The sequence below is a fragment of the Balaenoptera physalus genome (genome assembly GCF_965194825.1).
Source record: "Balaenoptera physalus genome assembly, chromosome: 14".
NCBI classification, from domain to species: domain Eukaryota; kingdom Metazoa; phylum Chordata; class Mammalia; order Artiodactyla; family Balaenopteridae; genus Balaenoptera; species Balaenoptera physalus.
The window spans coordinates 51,853,125-51,874,842 of NC_138893.1; the positions used below are offsets into that span (position 1 = coordinate 51,853,125).

Below are 21,718 nucleotides of genomic sequence, written 5' to 3' on the forward strand. Positions count from 1 at the left end.
AAGGATGGAAGGGCACTCTGTTCCCAGCTCCATTGTTTTTAGGAAGGAGTATTTTTCACCTTGTTCTCTCTGCCATGGACTTCCTTCCATGGAGGATATTGTTTTCCTTTTTATTGAGTGTCCCAAACACCAATTCTTTCCTTAAAGGACCAGATTGTAAATATTTTAGGTTTTGCAGGCCATTTGGTCCCTGTTGCAACTACTCAACTCTGCCATTGTGGCCATCAATAACAAGGGGGTTCTATGATCCAGTCTTTATTTTTTACAGGAATGGGCAGGGGAGGGAGGTCAGGATTTGATCTGTGGCCATGGTTTGCAGACTCCTGTCCTAGACGACCACCAACTGAGTGGGACAGTTCCCCAAAGTATCAAAGGTGCAGTACCGCCTGAGCCCTATTATGGGTTTCCACAATTGTACCTCATTAGGGTTCCCAACAGGAGTCAATGGTTCCTCCTCCAGGAATAAGATCCTAACGTGTTTTTTGTACTAACCAGCTGGTGGGCCGTTTTCATCTGGGTGAAGAGCTACTCACTCAAGGTTCTCAGCAACTTCTGGCCCATGGTTTCCTCAAAGCTGCTGCTGCAGCGGCTGGTCTCTGTGTCCAGGTTGATATGACAACTTTCACTATCTGATGCTGAGAGAAAGGAAAGAAGAAAGAACACAAGCCTTTCCACCTACACACCCAGGGATCCAGGTAGGGTGTTTTGGTTGATGTTCCTCAGCAAGTGAAAGTTCAAAACCAGCTTACTAGCTAGATTCTGGGGCCCAAAGGAAGGGACGAGCCTTGTCAGTAAGAGTGATGGCTGACCTCAGTTTCCTAATCTGTAAATTAGGCCTAATAATAACTATTGATACCTAACATTTAGGGAGCATGGTACCAAGTACTATGATGTGCCCTCCTGTAAACGTTATCTCATTTATGCTCAAAGCTACTTCATGAGCTAGCCACTGTGATTTATATCTACTAATATAAGGAAATATATCTATTAAGATAAGGAAACCTAGTCTTAGGTTAAAGTAACTTGCCTAAACTTGCAGAGCTCCTAAGTGGAGAAGCCAGGATCTGAATCCAGGTGGAAACCTAGCTAACAGTGTCCTACACACTGTTTTCCTAGGAGAATGGATTAAGATGGGTCTGACGCATGGTAGGTGCACAGTAAGCCTTAGTTTCCCTATCCCTGGTGGGATAAGGAGGTGGGAAGTTTTACATGGGGACAGGGGTCCCAGACTTCCCTCACATGGCTCACCCTGGGCCATCCCAGCACCTGGTGGCCTTGACACCCACCCCCACTTGTTCCTGCAGGGCCCAGTTTCCCTCCCTGACCTGCTCTCATGGGAACAGCTGCAGGAGACAGTGAGAGTTGCTGTGTGCTCTGCTCCTCGAAGTCTGTCATCTCCTCCTGGGTGAAGGCCATCTCCTCCATCCTCAGGTACATGACCTCACCGGGGCTTCTCAGCCCATCTGAACGGCTGCCTGGGGAGGACAGTGCGTGCGTCAGCTCCCTGCTTTGTAGAAGACCTGGGGCCCCATGAGGACAAGATGGCAGCTCCGGGCAGGGCTGAGGAGGAAGGCAGGGCCGCCCCTACCCCACGGTAGCCCGGCCCAGCATCCTCCCAACTGACTTACACGGCAGGCTGTTCCTGTTGCTCAGGAGGGTGACGGCAGGGTCATCCTTGGGGGTCTGGGGTGTGCCCCGGGTCATGGGGGCCTTGGTGCAGTCCCCGTCAGTGAAGGCCTCCATGTCGGGGGACTGGGGTGTGCTGTCCATGTGGCAGGCGGTGAGCGCATTCTGGTACTGCTGCCGCGTGATCTGGAAGGAAGGGGCGGGAGCTCCGGAGGAGCTGGGCAGAGCCCTCCCTGGATGTAGTCTGCCTCCCTGAGCTCAGAAGCAGCCCCACTAAGGTGCTTGGGAACCCCCGGCCTTGGTGGCCCGGGATCCATGATCTGGGGGCCTTACCCAAGTTGTAGCAGCCCAGCAGTTAAGGGACAATTAGGGGACCCTTTTGCTTGTTTGCCACCGGAGTTCCCTCTGTTCATTTTTATTGGCTCTGGACTCTTGCACCTGGCGGAGCCAAGCCTTCTCCCGAGACCCAGGAGAGGATGGAGGGCATCTTCAGTTAGCAGGGTGGTTGCCCACTGAGAGGTTTAAAACACAGGCTTATACTGTTGCCAAGGACCCTCTTCCTAACGGGCAGTCAGTGGGGACTCGGCAAGAGCAAGACCCCCAGCTTGTGTCAAGGGCTGAAATAAGAAACCTCCAAGTGAAGAACATAAACTCTGGCAAAACCACCGATGAAGCCAATTTATTACTATTATTTTTTTCTGATGCCTTCCATAGTCATATAGGAATCCATCTGATAAATCCTTCATGAAATTAGTGCCAGGAATAAGCTCCTTTCTCTAGATGAATTATATACTTTCTTATATTGGATGAGAACTCAAATATCCACTAGGTTTCTCCTTTTTCCTTTTATGACCAGGAAGCTCACAAATAAATTTATTTACTTGCAGTAACAAACTCATTCCTGATAGCGTTTTCATGAAATTGGTTTGCAATTTCTTTTCAATTTTTTATTTAAAACATCGTTGGGTTATTTCTTTATTTTTGGAAACCCTATATATTACTGAAAGTTCTACAAATATCCGAAAGAGATGGAACTGATGATTAGATTTTCAGACGCTGGTGAAAGCTCTAGTGCTAATGTTACCCAGGAGAGCTTGCTTTTGCAGACAGATGTTGGGATATGAGGGTACAGTGCATTATGGCTCACAGAGCACTTAGGAATGTGTTATCTCCTTTGGTCACATGACTGCATGGGGTAGGCATGAGAGGTCTCGTGATGCCCATTTTATAAATAAGAAAATGAGGTCCAGACAGATGGGGGACTTGCCCAAGGTCTGACAGTTAGCAAGACTTCAGAGTCCCAGCCGTGTGATGTGTGTTCTGCCTGGGAAAGTGCTATTCATTCTTTGGGGCCAGGAAGATGGAAGATGAAGTGGGAATGTGGAACTCCAAGTTCTCAGAGGGGAAACTCCAGGGTCTGATAATGGCGCCCCTTGCAATCTGGGCATTTCACTTTAAAGGGCCTTTACGCTTGCTCTCCAGGGGAAATCATCTGAGCTCAGCTCTGTACACTGCAAACACACCTGGCTGCATTAGGCTGCCTTTCACATGCCCATGGAGGCTGCCTTTCACAACACTTTAGGGGAGGTCCCCCCAAAACTGCTGTGTTTTTGGGGGTCCATAGGCATCAGATGACTGAAGAGAAGCTGGCATATGGTCTGAGCCAAGGTTATCATCAAAACTCAATTTTCTAATGTGCTCACGGGTTTCTAAAGGTGAAGCTTTCTTTGGAGACTTGCAGGTTCTCCTGGCTTGAACAGGAAAATTTCCTAAATGACACTTCATAAGCCCAACAAAGCACTTGATATTATTGTTTGGGTTCTTTTAACTAGTTAGTTTAGATTTGGCTTCCAGTTTAGTTAAAGAAGACCCTTCGCCTAGAAAATATGGTGTGAAACACACTGCCTATTCAAGATAAAGGCACTGCCCATTGGTTACCTGCTCTAGGCATCTCACAGCCTTGCTTTCACACTGCTTCCTCTTTTTAAGCTAAAAAAAATATCACAAATACCATATCAATGTGTCACCTTAAAAGAAATTTGAGAAGGCACCTCTCTGGAAATGTATTCAGGGAATCTCCCCAGCTGCACTTCTAGATTCAAGCATCACTTTTTGTCAGTTCCCTCCCCTTGTTCACCTATGAAGCCTTTTCTACGTACTACAGTACTGTCCAAGAGAAAAATAATGTGAGTCACATAGGTAAATTAAAATTCTCTAGTTGTCACATTTTTAAAAGGTAAAAACAAACATGTGAAATTAATTTTAATAATACATATATTTCATTTGACCCAATGTATCCAAAATAACTTCACTTCAACATGTCACCAATATAAAATAATTAATAAGGAATCTTACATTCATCTTTGTACCAAGTCTTTGGAATTCAATATGTATTGGGTTGGCCAAAAAGTTTGTTTGGTTTTAAGTGCGACTAAAAGACACATTTTTCATTATCACGAAGAACTTTATTGAACAACGTTTTCACTAAACGAATGAACTTTTTGGCCAAACCATTATTTTACATTTTACCAAACATCAATTTGGATGAGCCACATTTCATGCGCTCAACAGTCACATGTGGCAACTGGCTACTGTATCAGTCAGTGACGGTCCAGTAGATCAACTAAACGGCTCTGCCCAGTTTTGATAATAACAGCCTTGCATGGCCATAGTGTCCCACTGCTTGCCAGTCAGAACCACTGGTCCAGCTCAGCTCCTCTTTCACATTCCTTGAATGCGCCATGTTCACTTGCCTTCCATACCCCTATTTATCAGTGTTCCCTGCTCCTCGCTCTTGGCATGGCCTTCACTCTCCTCTTATTCTTTCCTAATTCTTAAAGGTCCAGTACATTCTCCAGCCAAATTAGTGCTTAAAATAAAGTGCCATATGATTTTGTAATCAATTAGATACTACCCTGCATTGCTTACTGTCATTTGACTTACGTTTCTTCTCCCCAACTGTATTTCTTGAGTATTGGTCATGGTGCCTAGAACCAGCCTTAATGCTCAACAAATACTTACTGATTGGCATTGAGGGAATCTAACCACTGTTCAAAAGACAATATGTTCTCACTCTTTTTTCATTACTGTAGCTACAACCATGTCTTAACAATAGCTTGAGTTAAAGTTGCCTTATACTCTGGCCAGTTAAGAACTCAAGCATCCTCTAAATTACATAGGAAATGGAGACCTGTTTATCTTGAAACTAATAGGAGTTAAGGGTAGCCTTTGGGACATTTTGACTTAGCAGTCAATGTGTCCAGAAGTTAACCTTTCAGCCACTGTGATGTTTCCAATCATTTTATGATGTTCTGTTTACATTTTCAACTTTCAGGTGGTTTATTCATCCCTCAAAACACGATTCTGCAATTTAGAGATTCTGCCACCAGGTGGTGATGGGGCATCTTGGCCACGGTTACACAATTCAGTCTATACGACATCTGCCAAATATTCTTAATTTAAAAATGATACTTACAGAATACATTTTAAAAATTCATAAGGATTCTTTGGTACCTTCATAACTTATTAACTACTATTAATCATGGCTTTAATACCTTTCCCAGATACTCGCTGGATACACCTTTCTTTCTAATTTTATCTTGAACTCAAATTACTCCTGGACTTAATGAACAGTTCTAGAACTTAGTCTGTTGGACAGGAAAAGCCCTTGCAGACAGTCACAGGGGCTTTGGCCAGTGAAATCACCCCTTGAGCTTCCTCAAAAACTCTCTTCATGTTAAAAAAAGGTGGGTTTGAGGAGGTGAGTAAAAGAGCAGCCTGAACATGGCCCTAAAAGTCCATTCAGTCAGGAGGAAAAAAATCTCAGCGTCAGTTGACTGTATCATCCTATTGATAACTTACATTAAAAAACAAAAGAGAAAATCAAACCCTTGTGTTAAACAAGAGCTTGAACTCACAACGTCCCCTTCTGTAGAACAACCCATTGCAACTGAAGTTTTTAAGAGACTAGAGCCAGTTGAAAGTTGAAAGAGGTTTCTGAATTATGCTTTAACTGTTTCTGTCCTCCCCTCAACCTCTACTTTTGACATGTAGTTTTCTCAATTTCAAAATATCTAGGTAGAAAAACGGACCATGTGCTGTGATGCTCGGCTGCCCTAGTCACAGCAAGGTCCTCTGGCCTGAGAAAAAGGATGACACGTGCACCTGAGAATTGACCTCAGATTGGGAGTTCTTAACACCTCAACACCTCACTGGCTCATGTCAGGAAAGAGACTTGCCTTTTATGCTCCTTGTTATTTATAGAATGTTCCCTTTCCTTATGTTTTAGGGGTGGATATATGAGATCAACTGTAAGTTTTAGGAAAATCCTTACAATCTTACAATCTCCTCTTTGAGGAGTTGCCAGATCCATCTCCTGAAAGTGCTCTCCAATCTATGCACTCCCAGAGATGTTTCAAAAAACCCTGGGCTCATCACAGTTGCTCATTAAACACCACTCCTCAAAATCTCATTCACTTTTCTCCCCAAAGCCTCATATGGATTTTCTCAACTTAAGATATAAATGGTGTTATGGACTGAATGTTTGTGTCCCCTCCAAAATTCATATGCTGAAATGCTAACCCCCAAGGTGATAGCATTAGGAGGTGGGGGTAATTAGGTCATGAGGAGGGGGAGACTTCACGAATGGGATTAGTGTCCTTATAAGAAGAGAGCCTTCTTCCTCTCTCTCTCCTCCCCGCCATATGAGGATACAAAGAGAAGACAGCCATTTTCAGACCAAGAAGTGGGCTCTCACTAGACCAGACACCACCTGGATCTGCCAGCACCTTGAACTTGGAGATCCAGCCTCCAGAACTGTGGGAAATAAATGTTTGTGGTTTAAGCCACCCAGTTGATGGTAATTGTTATAGCAGCCCAAATAGACTAAGACAAATGGAAAGACCTGAGAAACAAACTTAACAAAAATTCCCAATGCACTTAAAACAGAATCCAGACACCATACTCTGGCCTGAAGATTCCAGGCAACACTGCTGCCAGCGCTCCATTCCCAACTCACATCGGCCTCGTCTTTGCGCCTAATGCGCCAGAACAAAGATCCTACTCGGACCACCAAGCTCTTTCCTGCCTCTGTTGTTTCTATCTTGAACATTCTCTCCACATCCCCTTCCAGGTCTCAACAAAAGAGACTTGCTCTCTCAGCCTGCTCTGATAACCATTTCTAAAGCAGCCTCCTTGCCAACTCTGCCCAATCACTGTTTATCCCATGATCCAGTTTATTTCCTTCATAGCCTTCATCACTCCCCTAAATTACCTAGGTTATTTATGTAGTTACTTGTTTATCATCTTTCTCCCCCTATGAGCATGGAAGCTCTAGAAAGGTAGGAGCTTGCCGTCTTGTTCACCATGGTATCTCGCTGATGCCTATACAGTGCCAAGCACGAGCAGGTAGTCAGTAAATATCTGTTGAACCACTGACTTACATAGCGACATTCAGTTTCTTTTCCCACAAACCATGTGCCCAGTACTACAAACCACTAAGAGTTAGTATAGCAGAATTTCTCTTCTCCCATTTTTTCCTACCTCCACTTCTGAGGAAGGTCTGCAATGAGAGGGCTTCAGGGCTGGAAGCAAGAGGGAGGAGAATCGTGGGCTGCGGTTTTCTGAGGTTCATTCTCACTGTCACGATAGACTAGTTAAGTGTCCACAGTCATACACACCGTGCGTGTTGTTGGGTTAGTGCCTAAAGCACTTCTCCTGGGCTCTGTCAGCTCCGATTTCACTAAACTCTCCCCAAAGCCCAAGGACTCGAAGGCTTGGACTCTGGAGACAGAGAGACTCAATCTGAAGTTTGGCTCTGCCACGTCCCAGCCACGTGACCTTATACTCCTCAAGCTCCCACGTCATCTATAAAGTGGGGATGACACAGTACCTACCTGTTAAGGTGGCTGTAGGACTCAGTGGGAAATTCGTTCAAGGACTTAAAGTGCATGGCACACAGCACCCCATCAACAGTCATTGTCCCAGCCCACCCCCCAGGAGTGACCCCTCTTCTCCACGGTTACTTTTCTCAGCGCTCTTGAGTTTTAGTTCAGGGTGTTTGCAGAGTTCTGGAACATAGAAAGCCAGCCAGCACACACCACCCTCAAATAATCAGGGTCAGTGTTCTGAACAGAAGGAAAGGACCTCCTCCCACCTTTGTGATTTCCATACACCTCTACCCGGCCTGCAACTGGGATGACTGTTACCAAGTGAGTGCATTGGGTGTTTAGTTGGACTCGGGTAAATGGGTTCCCTTCTGATCTCAGGCCAAGTGTGTAATGGTTTGTGGAATGCTAGCAAACAAAACGAACAAAATAAAACCTATCAAAGCAAGAGAAAGGAGGGAATCTTAGAATGTTTCTGTCCACTACCAATCTCAATGAGGGGTATGAAGAAACAGCTCTCCTCCTTAATTACAAGGCGATAAGCACTGCTGCCTCTCTCTACTGCACTTGCAAAGCGGCTCTCTTCAAATAGCTCAGTGACAGCAAGGGGGTATAATAATATTTTCAACAACAAAATATTTTCAACTAACATACAGGCTGAATTGTGTTTTAGACTTTAAATATTAATACGTAAAATCTTATCCACATGTAAAATCATAGCATGGTTTCTTCTATACCCTTGGCTTATTAATCACCTGCAAATTTATCTTGAATAAACAAAATCAACCTGGTGCCAATGGCGGGGCATCCAAAGGAAACAGTTCTGCCGGCAGCTTGTCTCGGGCAAGCTAATTCCCTATCGCTTCGTGCCTCAGTTTCTCCACAATGAAAAATGGGGATCAGGAGATCTTAACGAACAATCATGGTTCAAACGAACAAAGGAACAATAATGGTGACAAATAATGAACAGAATAAAGCTAACTGAAACCAGGGCCTTTAGAAAGCCAGGGAGCAATTGCCACGCAGCATTCTCTTGGAACAGGGGGAACAGGATGCTGCTGGCTGGGAGTGAGGGGACAGCCCTCCCTGCGGAGCTACCTTCACAAACTGCACGTCGCTGAGGATGTGGACTGAGTAGTCGGGTGTGTAGAGGTTGTTGCTGCTACTGCACAGCTGGGTGTTGCTTCCCCCAAAGTCGCTGCGCTCACGGCTCGGAGACTCGGAGCGGTTCAACCCGCTGCAGCGGGAAGGGGACCGGTTTACTGCAGAGGGTGAGACAGAGGAGAGGGAGAAAAAGGCAAGGAGGGAGGGGTGGGGAGGAAGGAGAGGGGCACAGAAAGAGGGAGAGAGAGAAAGGGGTGTCGTTTACCTAGGTCTCGCAGTAGTTCAGGTGATGGCAACACCGGGCGGCGGACCGGGCCCTCTCCCCTCCCATCAGAGCCCAGGAAAACGCCTGGCTGTTCCATTCACGAGGAGCAAATACCGAAGGCCTCACGGCTCCACTCAGCCCAGGCTCCTCCTGCTCCCCACGTCCTCCACCAGCGAGAAGCTGGGTGGGCCGCTGCCCTTCTCGGTTCTGGGGTACGTGCAGGAGATGAGGACCCTTCTGTGAGTGCGGGTTGCTACCCCAGACCATGAGACCCTCTACTGGGGTGAGTTCTTTTATATAAACTCCATTCACAAACCTTCCTTTAGAAAGGCTGAGGCCTTAGGTTTGCCCTAAAAACCACCTGTCACAGCACAGGTAAGCGGCCCTCACCGTGGTGAGGCATTTCAGAGGGGATGACGCAGGCCCCAACACTGGCAGGGCCGGGGACAAGCGGAGGCCCATAAACCATGTGGACAGATATTTAAATCACATCAATAAACTGTTAAAATATGTTCTATCCTTGTCTTTGACAAATATAACTTCTTAAAAACCTAGCAGGCCGGATCAGGCTCCTGAAGAGTTTTGTGCTGGAAAATGGGCTGTAGGGGGAGAACCAGCTCTGCCCTAGGGCTTCCTGGCCCGGTCTCCCAGAGCTGTTTGGGTGGGGAATTCAGGATTCCCATACCTGAAACGTGGTCTAGAAGGAAGAACACAGCTCTGGGTGGTACATCCCTTTGGCTCCGTGAACTACTCACCCCACAGAGAGGTGTGGAGCTGAGAAGGGCCAAAGTGGGGCCCCCTAAAGGGTGGGTCTAGGGCAGGGCTCTTTCTGGGCTCAAAGGCCGGAGGCTGGAATAACCCTCCAGGCCTTCTGTCAAAGGCCTCTTAAATGTTCAGAGCCGGCTTCTTTTTCCATTTTCAAGAACCACTTCTTGGGAAAGTTCAATTAAGACCACATCACTTGGTTTCAAAATGGACCGTGTGAACTACCCTCCCAGGATCAACAGAAGAGAAGAGAGGTTCTTAAGGTGATCCTAGCATTATCTCCACCACAGAATAACCCTGAATGAGAGACCGCAAAGCCCCTCCCACCCCTCTGCTTCCCAGCTGACGCCACTCTTCATTTCTTCCCAAAAAAAGAGAAATGGGAGGCTGTCAGCCTCTCCTAACACAGATTCAGTTCAGGGGCTCCAATGAAGAGTGATTCCTCAGAGATTCTGCTCCTTGGTTCTTTCAGGGAAGAACCTTGGGAATTTAATTCTGTCTCTTAAGATAATGCTGCCATCCATCAAAATGATTAGCATCTATTTGGAGTGACTTCTGGAGGTCTGTCTATCTGTTTAGCTGCCAGGCTGTTATTGTTGTCTGGCAAACCATGTAGCAGTGGCAAGACTAAAATGACAGTAGGTTGAATCATTTTCTCATTAGAGCCAGAATAATCACTGCCTTGATCGGATTATAGAATTAAGGGTTCCACCTCTGGTCTTCCCCTTCTCAGTAAGTGTCATTCACATACATGCTGTTACTTAAACCAGAAACCTGGGAGTCTCCCGTGACTCCTGCCAATCTGTCAGCCCCACATCAAGTCTCCACTTCCCCGACATAATAAACTCATCTGCCTCTACCTCTGTCTCCACTCAAGTCCCAGTTACCATCACCCTCGCCTGGACCACAGTCTGGTCTCCCCAGTTATAATCTCATAATCTGTTCTCACCTAAGCTGTCAAAAGCACATTTTAAAAACACAAATCAGCCTCCTGTTGAATCTCAATAAAATCCATACTCCTTGCTGTGACCCCTAAACCCCCTATGACTTGAGCCCTGCTTTCCTGTCTGATCTCATCTTGGGGCTCCCTCTCCTCGCCTGCTTGTTCTGCTCTAGCTCACTGGCCACCTTGGGGATCCTCAACCATGTAAGCATACCCACCTCAGTAGATGCCATTTCCCCTGCTCCCCTCCCCCCATTTTAGCACCATCCCCACCCCTGCTCTCACTTCTCAGTCATTAGGTCTCAGCTGAAACTGCCTTCTCTGAAGACCTGGTCTGGCCACCCTAAGAAGATTACCCCTATTTTCCTCTATCACTGTCCCCTGTTCATCCCTTTAAAGCACTTTTCACAAGTTTTAATTAATTACATGTTTGCATTTATTCGTAATGTCTACTCAGTTCAATGATAAATTCTATGAGGGCAAAGACCTTGTCTTTTCTGGTCATTGTTGTACATCTGGTACCTAGCACAGTGCCTGGCCCAGAGTAGGCACTCAATAAAAAAGTACAGAATGAACAAATCAGCACCTAAGAATCCCTGAAGGAGTTTTTATTTAGAATCTAAATTTTGTTTTAAAAAGGTTTCAGGGCTCTCAATCACCCTGGAATCAGAAGGCTTTCCCCCTGCAACCTAAGTCATTTTAGGGAAGCTGACTTCTTGAAGTGAGGGGTGGGTAGAAGAACACTCCAGAAATGCACTGGAGCGTTAAATAGTGTGCAGTGAGAATCCAAGGGCACCAAGAAGCCTCAGGCCTTGGCCCCATAACTTGAGGAAGAGGCCGCAGGGGGCATCAAGACCTTCTGTCTGTCTGTCTGTCTGTTTAATAAAAGCATGTGAAACAGGGGGTCCTGGAGTCAGGTCTCCTACTTATCCGCTGGGTGACACCAGAGTGACCAGGGACCGAGAGGGACAGTGATGGTGCCATGGAGAACAGAGTGAAGCACCAAGGTGACTGTAAATAGCAGTAACATTGGGCAGAAAAATACCCATTTCACGTCTGGTCCTGATCCCTTGAAAACAAACCGATGAGGTCTGGCTTGCCTAGGCCCACTGTGGCTGTTCTGAGGTGGTGACTGACTAAGTAAGTCGGTGGTGTTTCCTCAGGGCTGTTTGTTGTGGAAAAGGGGGGCAGGCAGTCCTGCAGGAGTGCAGCTTCTTTGGTGTGACCAGAGTCTGGAAATCACACCTTGATCCGGTGGGTTTTATCCTCAACTCAGTTTGGAACAAACAGAGTGTGAGCAGGTGTTTGTGGTTTCAGTTACCCTGAGGAATGACCACTGCTCCTTGATAATCCTCCACCTTGCCTGGTGGGACAAGTGCTTCACATACCCTACATCTGCTGTTCTACATCCTCATCCCTTATGTCATAATTCAAGATAGGGTCAGGGAGGCTGATAGGGAACCACAACCCTATTGTATCTACTAAACAACTTCTGCCTGAATCACCTCTACTCCCTGTTGGAAACAGAGGAAACAGCTTCATCCCTGATCTCCCCAAAGCGCTCATCTTCACTGGCACCCAGCACAAGCGTGTCACCCTGCTGTCACTCACAAGGACCCACATGTCAAACACAAGCGACATCACTGTTGTGCTGGGAGGAAAAACATGTCTTTTTTTTTTTTTTCTTTTAAAGTAAAAACAATGCTATTGAAGCTTTATTCATAAAATCCCAAAGGATTCCCAACACCAGAAGATACAACTGTCTTACAAAGGTCGGGTATATAAAAGCAATTTTTAAATGAGAAAGGAATCCTCATTTCATGACAAAGAAAGTCCCAGCTCATCTGAGTGTTGTGCAAGATCAATGTTTTTGTGTCCCAGAGCCTTGCATTCCTCAACAGGTAGGATGTTGATGACTTGGCATTTTGGTAATTGTGCCCATACACTCAGGGGTTCCTGAGCAAGGGAAGTGGAAATGCTCTTCATAAAAAAAAGAGAAGAAATCAGTAACAGACGAGTGTCCCAGCAGCATGGCAAACTAGTTCAAGTTGTATAATTCTCCCTGGCATTTCCTAAGAGCACAGAGGCACAGCTTGGGGGAGTGAAGAGAGAAGAAGAATCCCAAGCAAAGTGCAAAGAGGTCTAAGAGGCGACAGATCAGTGTGAAACTGACCACAGGACCCCTCAACAGGGCCCAGGCCAAGCTTCCGACATATCCCTTGCCCACTCTTGCTCTTACATCATACCCTCAAGCTGGCCCTGGAGAGACTGGCAGGAGGGCAACCCTGGGGGAGGGCAGGGTTTCCTGCTGTAGACCCCCAAGTGCTGTGGAGAAGTGTGGCAGACCTCATTCCTGCAGACTTCACATGGTCAGTCTGCAAGAGATATCTGTCCTGGATGGCAAGTTGGAGTTACTGAGGTTGGGTGGAGAAGACACTGGGGTAAAATTGGGTCGGGGTGGGAGAAGGGGAGGAAGAGGATTTTACACTGCAATTAGGACTGGATGGAATCTCCCCTCATTGTGTACTGCTAGGCAGGGGCCCTGAAAACCTATGCACAGCTCCGCTTTACTCATGACACCTGTGTCTGGAGAGCGTTCGCAACTCTATCACAGGAGCAGGACCCATGATCCAGAAGAACATCCCACTCCGCTTTTCAGTCTGGGGATTTGAGAGGAGGTAGGGCTCAGCAGCTGCTCGCTTACATCTTTCAAAGCATCAGTGAGGGATGGGGAGGAACAGCTCACTTCGGTCACTGTCACTGTGCCACGGGGCATCTGTGTTCTCTAAACTCGATGGGGGAATTTAATTACATAGGCTTATAGGATTACAAACTAGGATTATTAAAATTCATCGTTCTGGGGTAATATTCAACATCAGACAACCAAATGCCAAAAGTTCTCTGTCAAAGCTACAATGTGAACTCTGCAAATCAGCCCAAGTTAGGAGTCCAGATGAACTCACTCACGTTACATGGAGCTTTAATGGTTCCCAAATGTTCACTATGCAAGAGCCGACCCAAAGGAATATTTCCACTTACCACATTTCACAAAGTAAAAAGATTATTTTTAGGTACTCCCTTTATGTTCTGGGAAAAAACTAACCTCACTGATCTCAAAGTACATTACAGATGGACAACCAGGCACTGAAAAAGGACCCTTGCCTGCAACCTCTCTCCTGCCTTTGTGCTTTTGTGGAAGGACTGTCATGGGGAACTTGGAATCATCTCCACCATTGGGAGAAGAAAAAAGGGATGAATCTGGGGAGATCTGCAGTGGGGCCGTGTACTCTCAGCAGTTTCGTTTTTAAATGAAAGCACCTGCAAATCCGGCTAATTACTCCACACTCTGGAGGTAATCCACACACCACTCTGCTCTCCTTATTTCAAATAAGGCTCAAATAGAAGGAAACTGCCTATGGGTAATGGTGGCAATATTTGGTGTAGGGACCAGCGGCCTCAACCCAGAGGGAGCACCTTAGTTCATTAGCACAGCTGTTTTCAAAATGCAAACAAGTCACAGCCCTCTAGAGGGCACAACACGCCCACGTTCAGAAGCGCAGCAAGGTCCCGGCCTAGAACGGGACCTAAGAGACTTGGAAGCCAGTCCTCATCCCTCTACCTTCTTACTACACCTTTGACAGTGACCCAACGGCTTAATTTCTCAGAGCTGTTTCCTTACCTATTGTTGCCCAGCAACAATTCCTAACTTCCAGGGTTTATCTAAGGTGGGGGTAAGACATAATATACGTAAATTAATGCATCTGGATCATAAATCAAGTATGGGACCAGAGTGTGCCCAGAACTGCTTTCCATAAAAATCCAATGACGGAGGCTTCTTCTGCTGATATGGAACAGAAGCAAGAGCGACTCGGAAATACCAAATTATAGGTCCTGGGGATGTCACCCGGTCGCTAGGAAAGCTTGGCAGTTGGCTACAGAAAGAGATGAGACAGAAGGTGGGAAGAAAAGAGCCGAAGGAGAAGCAGAACGTTCCCAACTCTCATTTTCTCCTGCTGTGCCCATCACTGCTCCACTCTGCAGAGTTAAACTAAGGGTGGGAATAAGCTGGCCTTGCTCTCCCCTGCTTCCTATTGGGATGAACACACACAGTCATGGAAAAGCGGGGGAAGGTTAAAAGAGCTCTCAGGAGCACATGGCACCAGCCAGAGTTGGATTGGAAGACTCAGTACCTCCTGGGGGACTGCACAGCAGAAATGAGTCACCTTCATTTTCATAATAAATAGTGATGAACTAGAACTAACCTTCTTCTAAGTAGGAGGTTATAATTAACTAGGTTGTCTGGTTAACTGAGGGTTAATTAAAAAAAAATATACTCCTGCTCTCATGCTTTCATTCTTTTTTTTTTAATGCTTTGATCCTTTTCGTTGAAAGTCTTTTAAAAATGTACATCTTTCCTTTCTGCTGAAACTTCATAGCACGTTCTTCATTCACCAAGATTCCTCACATGGTAAGGATCTTGAAGGTCCATGACGTGGTCATTTCTAATTTTATGGGCATGTGGGGGTGACCACTTAGCTGGGGAGGGTACCAGACTGGCATCTCCCATTGACAGTACTCCTGTAGTCATCATGAAGGCATGAGCTCTCACAAAGCAAGAAAAAAATTTATTTCTTGGTGGAAAATCTCCACTAAGTAAGAGAGAAAACTGGTGAAATTTGAGAAGGTGATTAAGTCGTCTCGTACAGATAAACATGGGAACCAGATGGTTTTTGATGGAAAAATGTGATTTGTGAGAAAGTAGAAATCAACATAAGTAGTTCTGAAGTTGCAGATTTGGGGGTTTGAGGTCTCAGAACAGAGCCTTTTGAATGTTGAGGGTCTACTATACAGACAGTGAAACATAACTGGATTCTTGATGCCTGAGGCTATGGTGGGGCCTCAGAATCATCGCCAAAGCATTGGGATAAGGGAGACAGATGTAGAGGGTATGGGAAACTGGGCTGTGCTTTAACTTCAAGGTAACTTAACAAACAAATTCTTAGTTTGGTCATTACTTGCTCCATGACCCTTAGAGCTCAACGTCTAGGGATGAAAACAATATAAACACTTAACTGATTGTTCAGATTTATTACATTCTACTCAATCCTTGAGTTACTGTGTGGCTCTGTGAGGAGCTACTTTACCTGATTAAAAAAAATCCAGTAACTTTAATTAACAAGAGAGGTTAAGCCTGATGAAAAGTTGTTTTGAAATTTTTACATATAGCATCCTTTGTATGAGCAGAGCTAGAGAGAATATGGTCACTACACAGTAACATTACTAGAAAGATGAGGGGTTAGTTGGTTAGCTAAAGGCAGAGACCACATAGAAGAAAAGATGGAGGAAAAATAGGAATAAAGCATAGTCTTTCATTGTTTCTTCCTATTTTTCTTCTGCTGCACCCCTTATCCCTCCATTCTGCAGTCAGACAAATGATAAGGAAAAATTCACACCATCCCTCACCCCACCATTTCTCCATCTACGTACACAGATGTATCCTTCGGGGCCAAGTTCACAAGTGACACCATTGAACCAGCAATGCCTGGTCAGTGAGTACAAGTGAGTGTTAGCCGTGCAACGTGCTATGCCTTAGCCTGGGAGAGACTAGTTTTCATGTGGGACAGTGACAGAGACCAAAGGCCTCTTGCAAACCCCATGGATCTATGGAGACCGAGACCCCATGCATGTTTACCTGGGGAGCCTGCCAGAGAGTCCCCTCTGCTGAAGGCGAAGGTACGAGACACAGAGACGGGCACTAAAGAGTCAAGGATTTGTGAGTTGCGTAAGGGAAGATAAACATAAAAGGAGAGAGACAAAGAGCAAAGCGTGTGAGACAGTCTGTTCCCGGATCCTCACAACATCACATTTCTCTGCCAAAGTGAATCTTGCCTCTGGAAACATGGAAATTGCATCTTCTCACAAAGTCACTCTCCAGAAAGAAGAAAATAAAATAGACTTTGCTGAAGGTCTTCCAAAAAGATGCACAATACCTTCTGAGGGGATCAGACCTGCCAATGACAAGAACAGGCAGTGCCCCAGCAGGGAGTGTGTGTGGGCAGTGTTCTGTCTGAGGCGCCTTTTGGAGCCAGCAAATGTGCTGGGAGCTCAGCACTGCATTCCCGCCGGGCTCTCCCAGCTGCCTCAGGTCTCCAGCTCACCTGTGGGAGGGCTGAAAGCAAGCGCCTGCTCCTGCTAGGGGCATCCTGGAGGAAGCTGTCTCCTGCCTCGGACTCCTAGGAGCTCCCTCTGTGGTCATAGTGTTGGGGAGGAACTGTGCGTGGCTAGAGCCTTGGGACACAGGAAGGGCAGCATTTCTAGCAATCTTAATGTAAATCAACTTGATACACTAAATCAGTCATTTCTTTGCAAGTACAAGTGCTCCAAAGAACCTCTCTTCCTATGCCCTGTTCCTTCTCTCTCTTTCCCCACAGAGTCTGAAATGGTGCTGACTATCACTGGGGCCTGGGTGGCGTGGAGTGTGTAGCAATACTCCAGTCCTTTCCCGATCCTGACCCTGATCAAGGAGTGTCTCTGCATGGGAATCTGTTTTCATCTGTCTTATCTGGTCATTCCCAGAGTCCCTTCCAAGGAGCTAAACGAAGTCAGAGTGCAGGTGACAGCACACTGAAAGAGGTGGCTTCCACAGTCTAAGCTGCTGAGCCCGAGGACTTGCCTGAAATTATCCAATAGTACAAAGGAGTGGGGAGGGGAAAGCCTTATACCTACCTGATAATCATTTGCTTTGTCAAATCATCATATTCTCGTGACAGGCCCCTAGTGTCACGAGACACACTGGAATAAGAAACCCCGTTGTCTCAAGAAGAATCCTAGCACTTCTGGGCCACAAATTAAATGTATACCCAGCCAAGCAGATAGGAGACTTGTTCTCTCTCCAATTGCACACCCCTGTGGGCATCTGTTCTGGTCACGCTGAGCTCAGGCCCTGTTCCTCCAGAGTGCCAGGCTCACCACAGTCCTCCTGGGTTCCCTGGCAATCAGAACCAAGACAAAGGAGATAGTGCTGACTGTGTTCCCTTCGCCCTGCACAGGAAAACCAGAGGGACTTACTTGTAACCTCGAGTTCAACTTTGAGGCATTGGTCACAGGGCTAATGTTCTGGCAAACTCATTGTCTCCTTTATTACCCTCAAGGCTGACAAAGCTCTAGGCTGGCATCAAGGACAGGGGTAGTTTGGTAGACTGAGACCCTACAAGAGTTTACTGCCTTGTGTCTCAGCTTAAGCTCTTCCTCAACCTACAGGTGAGGTCCTCGGCCAGTGAAAGATGCTGGGTGGCTGGACCTGGGCTGAGAGTGGACCTGGAACAAGGGGGGGCAGGGGGTGGTGGTGGTGGTCTTTGGAGTTCTTCACACTTCGCTGTATTAGGTAAGGAGGGCTTGGGGGGGAGGATGGAAAATGTCTCCATACCCCTACAGGCTAATTTAATTTCTTTTTCCTCCTGAAGATTGATAAAGATGCTCAGAAATGTGGGGAGGGAAAGAGAGGTTAATATTTCTTTTTAGTTAACCAGTTTTGAAGGAGAGATTAGTGTTGCAAGTTTACTGTGTCTCACGTATAAAATGGAAGGATTTTGATAGAAAGAACTAGAGGCAGGAAGGAAGGAAAGGAGGAAACCAGATAACATCTTCCTACTACTTAAAATACTTTTTTTAAAAGAAAGAAAGTCATCTAAATCAGATGGGCTTGGGAGCTTTAGGTAGCTCTTTTCCCCTAGAGTTCCCACCTCTTTTGGTCTTGTGGAAGAGCCAGAATAGGGCCAACATGTCTGAGTAACATTTCATATCCCAGGAGTTACTCTACCATGAGCAATCCCCAATGGGATGGATGGTGGAAATCTCCTTTAGAGAACCAAGGTTTACCGGGTCCTGTAGACCATCCCTCTCCCATCTAGACTTCTTGTTCTGAGAACTGACGCTTCCTTCATCAACCTTAATTGAGATTTGTTGGTTTATATAAGTATTATAATGTACCAGGAGTTTTTATTTTACAGCTCTCCTTCAACTCATGTTGGACCACCCCTTGGGTGTCGGCAGCTACTTCAATTTCATTTCAGACATCTGCTGGGCTAGGATGTGAAGTTACACTGCAAATTGTTCCAATATTTCCACATAGAAATTACATTCTGGAACATGATGGATCTCAAATCTCTATTTCATTGTGCTGTGTGAACTAGTCAGGACACCGGAATGCATCTAGGTAAATCACCAACCTGCTGGGTGATTTGGAGCAAGTCATTTCTTTAGTTTCTCTGTGTTAAAATAGTATCTACTTTTCATGTGCCAGAGATTGTGATATCAAGCTTTGGGTCCCTCTGATAAATCCCAATATAAAGCACTATGTAAAATCTTTTTTATGATGAGAAAAAACACCCCTTTGGCATTAAAATGGCCACCATAAACACTAAGAGCTGAAAGCAATGCAAAATTCAGACCGGTGAATCAAAGAGAAATCTAGAGAAATAATGCTTTCTGGATCACACTTATATCACAATAAATGCCATGCCCTCTAAGCACAAGTGCAATAACTTGCAGGAAACAGAGAGAAGGTAGAGCACAGAAGGCGCAGAAGACAGCCGCCAGCAGCCCCGTGCCAGCCCCCACCAGCATGCATGACCAGCTGCAGACACTTCTCCACCAGCTGAGATGTGGTAAACGAGGAAAGAGAAGCAGGTAAGCAACATACGCACCAGCCTGGGACTTACATCCTAAGATCTTGCAGTCACTTCTTACTAACTGCCACAGACACAATAATAGCGTATTAGGGTTTGCAAGTAAAGGACAGTGGGTGAATTATCACAGCAGCAAAGGAAAGGCTGAACCTCCACCAGAGCACACAAACCACCTGCCTGCATTCCCTGGCAGGTGACAATAAATGGTGCCTCCCCTCACAACCTCCCTCCCCCATCATTCGTCATTTGCACGTGAGCAGAGAAGCAGCAGAAAACATTCCAGACACGCAGAAACTAAGCCCCCGGTGGTCCGTGGGTACCTGGCAGAAAGCAGTGTTCCTGGCAGAGCATACAAAGAGGCTGCCAGCATTTGTGTTAGCCCTAGCCCAGGCTGAGAGTGCTCGGTCCAGGTCCCCAGAGTGGGCTGAGGCAGGACCACAGCAGGGAGGATGAGGGAGGGGTTTGAGAGATACATACGAAGGACAGAGGATCCAGCCAGACTTCCAACCTTCCGCACATCGTTATCTAAGGACAGAAGGATGCAGTGTGTTTCAGAGGCAATTCAGAAAACACACCTTCTTAAAGGAATTCTCCCTCTTCCACCCCACCCACAGCACCAATCAACCCTGTAAAAACAGGGCAATCAGGTGGAAGTGTAAAAAGTAAAATAAACTTGTCTTTTCATATTGAAAATTACCACTATCCCTCCCTAACACTGGGTAATGTTACAGTCTACCATGTACTTCCACATCTAAAGCCCGGGAAGGTAAAAGGTCTTGTCCAGGGTCCATAACGGGAGTCACAACTTGAACCCAGATGCATTTTCTCCACTGTCCCACTGCTTCCCCAATAAACTATGGCTTGGAAACTGGAATACCTGAGCAAGCAGTGGTCATGATGGCTGGGACGCCATAGTAGGTGAAGGCTCCGTTCTCGAAGCGAAGGCCTTCCTTACCAACCTCCACCTCCACTTTACCCTGGAGAAAGAAGGAAGTGTACTAAGGGTGTGGACAAGCACTTCCAGATCTACTAGTGACTACGACCCTAAGCACTTCTGCTTGGATAATAAGTGGACTTAAAATCTTATCACAGGGAAATGTGAATTCTGTCTGGATATGTTTCAGAAACAGCAACTCCAACTTCAGAAGGCCTTGGCGGTAAATTACTTGCTTAGTTCATAAAGCAGCATCCAGTCATGTACATCCAAGCTTTCCTTGCTGACTGTAATGGCTCTTCCATGAGGCGGGTCCAGGCACCAGCTAGCCCAGAACCCCGTAAACTGCCCCACTGGTGTAGTCTGAGACTAGACCACCTCTAAGTCTGGCTGAGATAAAGCCTGATTCTGTGAGAAGCTTGTGCATCTAGTGTGTGCCTATGGGCTTGAAATCCACTGCATGGATCCGCCCACACCCTATGAGGCCTGTACTATTTTTATCCCCGGTTTATAGATGAATCAATTCTGAGGCTCAGAGAGGTTAAATAACTTGGTCAAGGTTAGTTAGACTTTAAAGCTAGATCTTTCCAATTTCTGAACCTATACTCTTGCCACTACATTTTACGCCTCCAAGATTTATTTGAAAATGGTTAAGTTTATATTAGGCATAAGACTCTATGTGTTCCTTGAGTTATATAAACGATGTAACAGGATGCTTCTCCTTTTCCAACAGTAAAGAATGCAACTCCATTTCTGGAGAAGAGAGGGCATTTTATTGAGGCTATCTGGAAGGATGGGCATGAGGCACACTACCGAGTCCGAGCAGACAGGCTGCAGCGGGACTGTAACAGAGAGGCCCTTTCTAAGTCAATGTGAGTTTAATGAAGATTTTAAGACAATCACTGTATTTAGGGTTCACCAGATTCTCTTGGAAAGAGACAGGGAATAGGGACAGAGCTAATGGTGGAGCCAGGCCAGGACATCAGCACTACCTAGTGCTGGAACCATGCCTGACACTTACAGGCCTTTCCAGGCAGCCAGGGCAAAGGGTGACTGTACTATTGTGAGTACCGGGAAGATCTGCCCCTCTTTCATTTGCTCGTTTATTCCCTTCCCAGTCTTCTTAAGGAGGAGAAGATTAAGGGACTGCAAAGGCTGAAGTGTGGTAGAGAGAGCAGATGTGTTCTGTGAGCTTCCAGAGAGCAGAGCAAGGACCAGTGGGTGGAAATCAGAGATGGTGAGATTTCAGCTCAACAGAGAGAAGGGCCTGAAACAAGAAGTGTCTGAAGTTTGGGAGGCAGTGCACAGTTGCATTCCCGGGCATGGCCAAGCAGAGACAAGGAGGTGTTAGGGATTCTGCAGGGCAGCAGGTTTGGAAATTCAGTGGCAGAACCCCTCTGCTGGGAGGTACCCACTGCATCCCACCACAAACATCGCTGATGTCAGATTAAATGCCATCAAGATCCCACCACTCCAGGATGCCAGCCAGTCCACACCTGTCCCCTCTGA

General features: G+C 46.3%; 1 protein-coding gene and 1 long non-coding RNA gene across 6 annotated transcripts in view; one reads left to right on the forward strand and one right to left on the reverse strand.

Annotated features, from left to right (window-relative positions):
• The window catches only part of CNNM1 (cyclin and CBS domain divalent metal cation transport mediator 1), a 53,390-nt gene that overhangs the window by 601 nt on the left and 31,071 nt on the right, over positions 1-21,718 (reverse strand). Inside the window, exons 5-11 of one of the 3 annotated variants that reach the window (XM_082425119.1) lie at positions 20,153-20,252; positions 19,753-19,800; positions 16,281-16,343; positions 8,610-8,773; positions 1,629-1,812; positions 1,326-1,520; positions 534-635 (exon numbers count right to left, since the gene is read on the reverse strand). In XM_082425119.1, the coding sequence (XP_082281245.1) occupies positions 534-635; positions 1,326-1,520; positions 1,629-1,812; positions 8,610-8,773; positions 16,281-16,343; positions 19,753-19,800; positions 20,153-20,252 (856 nt within the window). The remainder of the gene's footprint in view (positions 1-533; positions 636-1,325; positions 1,521-1,628; positions 1,813-8,609; positions 8,774-16,280; positions 16,344-19,752; positions 19,801-20,152; positions 20,253-21,718) is intronic. The other 2 variants (XM_082425117.1, XM_082425118.1) reach the window with 2 other exon arrangements.
• On the forward strand, positions 589-21,587 carry LOC309643053. Of its 3 annotated transcripts, XR_014253513.1 has the most exons (4): positions 589-695; positions 1,305-1,431; positions 19,139-19,276; positions 20,943-21,587. It is a non-coding gene; the product is annotated as an uncharacterized lncRNA (long non-coding RNA). The 3 variants fall into 3 exon arrangements; XR_014253514.1 differs by lacking the exon at positions 20,943-21,587 and having other exon boundaries at positions 19,139-19,515; XR_014253515.1 differs by lacking the exons at positions 19,139-19,276; positions 20,943-21,587 and adding an exon at positions 5,704-5,960.